The sequence below is a fragment of the Lolium perenne genome, chromosome 6 (assembly GCF_019359855.2).
Source record: "Lolium perenne isolate Kyuss_39 chromosome 6, Kyuss_2.0, whole genome shotgun sequence".
In the NCBI taxonomy this organism is placed as follows: domain Eukaryota; kingdom Viridiplantae; phylum Streptophyta; class Magnoliopsida; order Poales; family Poaceae; genus Lolium; species Lolium perenne.
The window spans coordinates 191,379,317-191,388,037 of NC_067249.2; the positions used below are offsets into that span (position 1 = coordinate 191,379,317).

General features: G+C 48.2%; 1 protein-coding gene across 1 annotated transcript; it reads left to right on the plus strand.

Moving 5' to 3' along the window:
- Window positions 1–378: 378 nt before the first annotated feature.
- Window positions 379–4,276, plus strand: LOC127306618 (protein NRT1/ PTR FAMILY 7.2). Its single transcript, XM_051337284.2, has 5 exons — window positions 379–515; window positions 672–858; window positions 1,567–1,784; window positions 2,156–2,718; window positions 3,000–4,276. The coding sequence occupies exons 1-5, from the start codon at window positions 513–515 to the stop codon at window positions 3,880–3,882; spliced, it is 1,854 nt and encodes a 617-aa protein (XP_051193244.1). The 5' UTR covers window positions 379–512; the 3' UTR covers window positions 3,883–4,276.
- Window positions 4,277–8,721: the final 4,445 nt, after the last annotated feature.

Consider the following 8,721-nt stretch of genomic DNA (forward strand, 5'->3'; position numbering starts at 1 on the left):
AGGACCAAGCGTTTGCCGATTGTCTTTGCCAATCGGAGCCACCAGGAGTTTACTGAATCAGAGCAGTTTCAACCGCATCGCCCAGCGACAAAGACGAGTAAAAAAGGACGCAGGAGAAACCAGCCGAATTTCTTCCGTCCTATGATGATGGGCTCTGGAGAGGAAAACAAAAGGAGGAGGAGCAGGCGGTAAGAAACAAAGGGAGACCGTCGCCGTCGATCGACGGTGACGTCTCTCGGTGATGCGTCTACCTAAGATACCTGCGCTCCTGACATCATGTGAGCAAGACACGCACACTCTCACTCGTACATCCTGCCCAGCCGGGCCACTAGCTGCTCCCTGAGCTCTATAAATCGCACCTACTTCTCCCCACATACACAGCCACCACCTCTCCTGCTCTACTCGCCTTGCTTGCTTGCTCGGCCTCCTCCTCTCGCAGCTAGCAGCCTCTCAGCTTCTTTCGCTGTATCAATCGACAGAGGCAAACTGCCGAGGAGAGCCAAGAAGCAGACATGGTAACAAGCTCTGCTGATCCAGCTTGTTCTTCAGCCAATCCTTTTCCTTGGCTGTAGCCAAGATTCAGTCTAGTCTAGCTTTCACAGTCGACTCAATCTTCAAGCAAGAATCTTCCTTGCAATACTAACAGTGGATAACTTGACGCATGATTGCAGTCTGCGAACGAGGGCGACATGAGGCTGAGGGTGGTGGTCATGGACGGCGAGGCTGCGGCAGCAGCGGAGCGGAACGCCGCCAAGGAGAAGCTGATCGAGTACACCCTGGACGGCTCCGTGGACATCAAGGGGCAGCCGGCGGTGAAGGGCAAGTCCGGAGGGTGGCTCGCCGGAGGCCTGATTCTCGGTAAGTTATCTGCTTATCACCGTCTCCTTCTCCACTAAAAAAACACTAGCAGAAAGGAAAAGGAAGAGACCTGATGATCGATCGGCCAGGCCTTTTTCTAGCTAACTTTACGCTGATATGCGGTGGTGGCATGTTCAACTATGTGAGTCGATCTGAAGTGACGTCGCGTCTTAGCCTGAAACTGGCCGATAGACACCAGGTCTTTCTGCGGAATTCTGCATGCTGAAGTGACATCGGCCATGCAGACCCCGGAACTGGGGATTCCCTGTCACGGGGGGAGCCTCCTCGCGCGCACCGCTGATGCTAATTTAGTTTGGACTTGGAGACAGGAGACCTGTCGTCCATATGATCTAGCAGCCGGTGCCGCCGATCGGCTGATCCATCTGTACATGGCGCTATATGTATGTGGTTGGACAGAATCATTAGCTAGCTACACGTTATTATCGGAACTAAAGTGGCGCGCTTTGGTTCATCCGTCATCAGTAGCTCTACATTGCTTTCAGGGGGGAAGTGTGTCGGAAAGGCCATTTCGTTTTCCCGGCCTTGTACAGTAACAGTTACATATATGTGCTAGCTTGTCGATCCCTTTTGCTAGCACTGTTTAAGTTTTAGTGTGTGTCGTTTATTATGTGGTTTAGCTAGGTGTTAGGACGTACTGTGCTGCCGACTGATGAACTGACTGTTGGCGGTGGTGATTTGATGTTGCAGTGAACCAGGGGCTTGCGACGATGGCCTTCTTCGGCGTGAACGTGAACCTGGTGCTGTTCCTGACGAGGGTGGTGCAGCAGAGCAACGGCGACGCCGCCAACAACGTCAGCAAGTGGACCGGCACCGTCTACATGTTCTCCCTCATCGGCGCCTTCCTCAGCGACTCCTACTGGGGACGATACAAGACCTGCGCCATTTTCCAGGCCATCTTTGTCTGTGTAAGTTCTTCACTAGATAAATCTACGACAGTTAATATGGATCAGAGGAAATATCTATGACACACACCCAGTGATGCTATAGTTTCCAAACACATGATGTGCCAGGAATAGCACGTAGTACAGTGGTAGATAGGTGGTGTGATCGTCCCGTGTCCAAGCTCCAAAGTACTGTGGTCCTTTTTTGCCCCGAAAACGAGTGCTCATGTTCTGTACTTGTTTGGAGTTTGTACACGTTAACCATTTTGTCCGCGTACGCTAGAATTGATCTGAAGCGAACGTGTCCGGGGACTATCGATGGGCACAAACACATCGCCATATCGGCGATCATGTCGACGCAGTAACTGACCTGTACACACATTTTTTTCCTGCAGGGTCTCGCGCTGCTGTCGCTCTCGACGCGCCTCTACCTGCTCCTGCCGGTGGGGTGCGGCACGGAGCGCACGCCCTGCGCGCCGCACTCCGGCACGGAGATGGGCATCTTCTACATCGCGCTCTACATGATCGCCTTCGGCAACGGCGGCTACCAGCCCAACATCGCCACCTTCGGCGCCGACCAGTTCGACGAGGAGGACCCCGCCGAAGCGCACTCCAAGGTCTCCTTCTTCAGCTACTTCTACCTGGCCCTCAACCTGGGCTCCCTCTTCTCCAACACCTTCCTCAGCTACATCCAGGACAGAGGCAGCTGGGTACTCGGCTTCTGGCTTTCCACCGCCGCCGCGGCCTTAGCCCTGCTGCTCTTCCTCGCCGGGACGCCACGCTACCGCCACTCCCAGCCCTGCAGCAACCCCATCGGAAGCATCTGCCAGGTCGCCTCCGCCGCCTGCAGGAACTGGAAGTCCGGCGTGTCGCCGGAAGCGGAGATGATCCTCTACGAGGGCGACGAGAAGACCGATTCATCCGGTGGAAAGAAGCTGCTGCACACCAAAGGCTTCAGGTACGTTAACGTCTCATGTTTCTTTCTAGTGTATCTATGTCTAAGTTGACTGAGATTTTTTTAAGTCTCAGTCAACTCAGAAAAGTGCAACCGCAGTTTAAAGAAAAGTGCAACTCGGCCCAGTTGCACATTTCTAATAGAAAAACTCAAGCACTTTTTTGTAATTGACTTAGACTTAAGAAAATCTCAGTTGACTGAGACATAGCAAAACCGTTCTTTCTAACCGGGCGCGTGTCACGTGACCATGTCAAGCAACGAATTAACCCTGAGTACGTTCACAGGTTCTTGGACCGAGCGGCGCTCACAGCCATGGACACCGACGACTCGGCGTGCACCAAGCCACGCGACCAGTGGAAGCTGTGCACAGTGACGCAGGTGGAGCAAGTGAAGAGCATCCTGCGGATCCTCCCCATCTGGCTCTGCACCATCCTCTATTCCGTCGTCTTCACACAGATGGCGTCGCTCTTCGTCGTGCAGGGCGCCGCCATGCGCAGGACCACCATGCTCGCCGGCTTCTCCGTCCCGGCCTCCAGCATGTCCATGTTCGACATCCTCACCGTCGCCACCACCATCTTCCTCTACCGCCGGGCCATCTGCCCGTTCCTGGCGCGCCTCACGGGCCGCCCGACCGGGCCCACGGAGCTGCAGCGGATGGGCCTCGGCCTGGTCCTGGGTGCCATGGCCATGGCCACCGCCGGAACCGTCGAGCACTTCAGGAAGGCCGCCGCCACCACCGCCAACGGCAGCGACCTGCACATCATCTGGCAGGTGCCGCAGTACGCGCTCATCGGCGTGTCGGAGGTGATGATGTACGTGGGGCAGCTCGAGTTCTTCAACGGGGAGATGCCCGATGGCTTCAAGAGCTTCGGGAGCGCGCTCTGCATGATGTCCATGTCCCTCGGCAACTACTTCAGCGACGTCATCGTCACCGCCGTCACCAAGGCCACCGCCGTGCAGGGGCGGCCGGGATGGATCCCCGCCGACCTCAACGAGGGCCACCTCAACAAGTTCTACTTCCTGCTCGCCATACTATCCGTCGCCGACTTCGCGGTGTACCTCGTCTTCGCCAGCCGCTACAGGAAGATCGGCAAGGTGGACGGAAGGAGCGATGACGAGGAGAGCTACGACGACGAGCAGGTGGCGCCGACAACATGCCACGCATGAGCGACTAGCTCGGCCTGTCCCGTTGGCCTGGCCATGGTGCGGTGGTTCTTGAGATGGAGACTAATTCACGAGCTAGCATTGGTTCAGCGCGCGCGACGAGTCTCTAGTTGATGATAGGACAATGCATGGGATCGACGGTGGAGTGGCATCTACCACTTAATTAAGAATAAGCGTGCTAATTAAAGATCGATGCGCACAACTATGATGTGATGTATGCATATGTGTATATGTTGGTGCTCACATTTTTGGCCAATGTAACGCGAGATAGCTGTTACTGACCACCCATGTTCAGTGTATTCCTGACTAGCCTGTTACCACTTCACTTGTAAGCACTGATCGATCCACTTCATTTGTATGCATATTTCACTTCATTTGTATGCATAACTTTCTTTCACCCTTTTGACTTGAATTCAGTTTGCAAGGTGCATTTTGTGTCGCTACTGTGTGTTGCATGCATGTTGAGATGAAATAAGGATATTCCTTGATAAATAGAAATGAAGTGAAAAAAACAGCTCAAATCAGTAATTGGCTCCATCCCAATTGGTAGATTTAAACCTTAAATATGTTTCTTTCGATAAAGATAATATGTTAATATCGTGGAGGTACCAATTACGCCTAGCCTGCGACAACGAATTGTCCTAAAGACAATATGGATGCACACAACCATAAAACAAAAATAAAGGAAAAAAGAGATCCCGCTATAGTGATCAATTCCATGTAAATGCAGCACAAACCACCGCCAAGAAAACACCCGAAATCTAAATTTCTCCAAAAACAACAGTGATCCACACATCCTCGTGTATAGCCTTGTGCACCCGATGAATGGGCCATAAGGTGTTAGTTCACCCGATGAATTGATCATGGGGAAAAGTCTCCAATAAATTGAAGAGCCAGTTTTTAGCACTTGGTTCACCGATAGATGTCATATGTCCTACCATCATTGCATCTGAGAGTTCCCAAATGCTCGTAGCCATGTTGCACTCAATGAGGGAATGTCTCCATGAAACAACGTCTCCACACGAAGAACAAACACTTGTTGTCGCCATGTTTCGGTGCTCCAAAAGATTAGCCGTCGAGAGTGATTGTTGAGCAAGTCTCCAAAGAAAAACCTAACTTTTGAAGGTATGTGTTTTTCGAAGTGAACACCATCCTTTCTTTCGAGATTCCAAATTTGATGATCCCGCATTTCCCTCAAAATAGTTCTCTTCATTGAACTTTGTTGACACCATCATTCTATGCGCCAACTTCAGAGAGAAAAGCCCTTTGTGATCAAAGTGCTATGCCCAAAAATATGATTTCCTGCGAGTGCACAAAGGAATACTCAAATAACCGACACATCCGTAGGGTGGAAATATTATGTAACAAACTCCTCATTTCAAGACACCATGGTCTCATTCATCACCTGACAAACCAACTGTGGGGGGTTGATTTTCAGTAATACAATCGGTTTCATATTGGTGTCACGAGGTAGCCAATTATTAGACAAAATCCTTGTGGTCTTTACATCTCGAATCCTCCTTATGAGACCTTGGATCAACACATCCCTTATCGCGAGAACTGACCTGTAAAACCCCAACTCAGGCTCTAAAACTGATGTATGCGGAAGTAAATGGATTTTTTTTAGGGAAAGCAAATAGCTTTGAGGAGGCCAAGGTAAGCACAAACAACCTATAAAAAGGCCGGTGCTTCCATAGACCCCCAAGCCAACAATTGCATAACCGTACCATTATGCACGTGCTCCTTCCGCCGGCGCTAGCGTGTCGGGCTAGGTTAGCCCCGAAGGCCCCTATCGAGTGTACCCTTGTACCCGTTGAAAGGGTATATGGTGTACCCTTGTACTCGTTGAATGGGTATACGTTGTATGTATGTTTCGGTGTATCTACGTGTCGGTGTATACGTCCGATGGATCGATGTGGTGGTCGTCGTCGGTTGTCACTTTCCATTCTCATGTACCTTGATCAGCTCGTCGCAGCCGCCAGCCCGGCCATCTCAGATGTAGATCTGCTCCGGTGAATACTGCTTGTCCGCCCGATCGCGGCAAGGATCTGGCGTCCAACCTTGGCCCGACTCCACCCCTCCCACGGCCGCCATTCATACCTAGGGTTTTGATCCCTCCGTCTTGTTGAAGCCGGTCGATCCCTCACCACCGCCATTTCCACGTACCCGGTCAATCGTAGCAGGCGTGGCCGGTTACCTTGGCGATCTCCTATCCTTTCCCCATCCGATGGATCGTTGGCCGTCGCCGCGGTGCGCACGACAACGATACGGCGGGGAACGTCTGAGTCATCCACCCTTCGCCTCCCCACGATCGACATATAGGCTGTTCCATTGCAAGGCAGAGCAAGAGGACGTGCGCACCGCCGCCGAGCCCAACTTCCCGTGGCTGCCCAGATTGCCACCGATGCCCAGAAGAGGTTAGCCCTCCGTGCCACATTGTTATTCTCTTCTTATTCCATGTACTTTATAGGATGTATTGTCGCATTTGTGCTTAGGGTTTAATTTGTTATTCAAATTTTTACCATTTTTTGGTATATTTTTTGTTAATCTGCATTACACAATAAATTCTAAGACGAGTTTTTATGTTGATTAGGTTAGTGATGTTGGTTTTATTTGGACAGATGGACAGCTCTATGGCTTCTGGGATTGACAATGAGAAGGAAAAAAACGTTTAAATACATGTATTTCTCCGAACAAATTTAGCTAGTTTTATCTTCTTCGAATGTTCTCCAGAGAACTATCAAGAACGGTACACCCCAAGGTGGTCAGTTTATAGACTAGTTCCAACTGAGTGCATGGTTGTTTCATGTGAGAACCCTACAAGACTTAACACGGAATGGTACATCCCAAAGGTATTCAGGGTAGGTGGACCAAGGATACGTTTGGTTTGCGACCAATCCCAACCACATCAAAATTTTGCCTTGCCCGTACCATTTGGTTGCCGTTTGGATCAGCGCCAAAAATTTGGCTCGCCCTTGCACACCCTGATCATCCCAGTGTTATTTGCGCCAACCTGCGGGCGTGCCGTGGGCGCAGAAAACGACCGCCAAAATTTTGGTCATACCAATATTTTGGTGCGGCAAGTTGGGGCTCAAACCAAACAGGCCCCAAGTCCAAAACCAATGCAACCTTAGTCAACATTATATAGGGCATATTTGATTGTCAACAAAAAAGAGGTCTATTTAGGCAACATCAAAATAATCACAAGTACACAAATATGTGACTATTTTTTTTTACCTCAAGCTCATATGTGAGTATTTGTTAAGGGTTCACAAGTCTACCAATATGTGACTATTTTTTACTCCTTTCTTACCCGAGCTCTAAACCAAACTGCGTAGCTTCTATGGTAATCAAACTTGGTTGCTTTTAGTTAACATCTCTGACGTGGCAATGACATTGTTATCCAGGGATTGAACAAGTTTGGCTCTGGAGACTGAGCAGTCTATGTAAAAAAACAATCTATGCATCAAAATAACAAACAAGGCATTCCATATATACCAATACTTAAGGTTATGCATAATCACACTGGAGCTAAAAGTTCTTAGTACTAACACATTAGATAAGTATAACTTAAGGTCCTACATACACACATTATAGCTAAAGGTTCTTAGTAGTCCATTACAACACCGGACATAAATAGGTTCCAAGAGACATAACATATCTACGGCGGCGAGGCATCAAGCTGAACCATGCATGGTAGGTTCACATGTCGCGACGCCTCTTGAGAATCCTGCCGGAACGGGAAAGGCGAGGACTCAGCACAAACCTTGCAAGTGCCTCGTGGTCAGCCTTGTCCTGCCACTCGCGGGCGCTGTAACATCCCAAATTTTAAAACAAAGAGAAAATGAATTTCCTTTTTCCAAAAATGAGAACCAACAAAAACTTTTCTTACATTGGGTGCTATGCATAGTGCTCATACCTAGTATGTGTGTTTTGCCATGATGAGTGTTATTATGCATATGTGCTAAACCCTAAAACCCTAAAGTGATCAAGTGAAGATCACCAACCAAATAAAATAAAAGAGAAAGAAATCAAATAAGAAAAACCCTAAACCCTAACCTTCTCAAAAATCATTTGGATCTATTTTGAGAAACCAAAATAAAAGAAAAAACATATGTGGGCATATAGCCCTAATAGGTAAATCTTGAACCCTACCTTTAATATTTTTGCTAAATAGTGGTGAACCATGGTGAACCCCACTAAACCCTAAACCTCATCTCTCTTGTCATAAATTTTTGAACAACCAAAATAAAAAGAGGTGATCTTAAATAAGAAAAAGGCATTTGCACGCCTATGGCTACTTTTTGCAAATGCTCCAACCTTGAGTGTTAACCTTGGTAGATGTTTTGAAATACATCAACACACTCAACAAAGTACTTACCAACCAATTCAAGTGAGAAACAAAATAAAATCAAACATATGCATAGAGGTATATGTGGCACTTAGCCAAAATATCAAATCTTAACCTAGGCACCCCCATTGTCCTAAAATGGTTTGAACCTTTGACCCAACTCAATCTAACACCAAATAAACCTCACTCTTGTCAAAATGAAGCAAAGAAAAATAAAAGAATAAAAGTTAGAAAATCACAAAACCCTCACATATGGTTTATGCCACTTTTCCAAATCTTTGACCTAGACCAATTTGGCCTTCACCATTAGTTGTATTATGTTACTAAACACTTATTACAACTTTTGGAATCAAAGAAACACAAATCAAATCAAATTTAAACTCAATTTGTGAACACATAGAATAATGGTCAAATCTTTCTTTTATAATCTGGTCACTATTTTGAGCCCTTGCAATTCAAAATTTTCAAACCTAACTTGCTCAAGTCTTTGC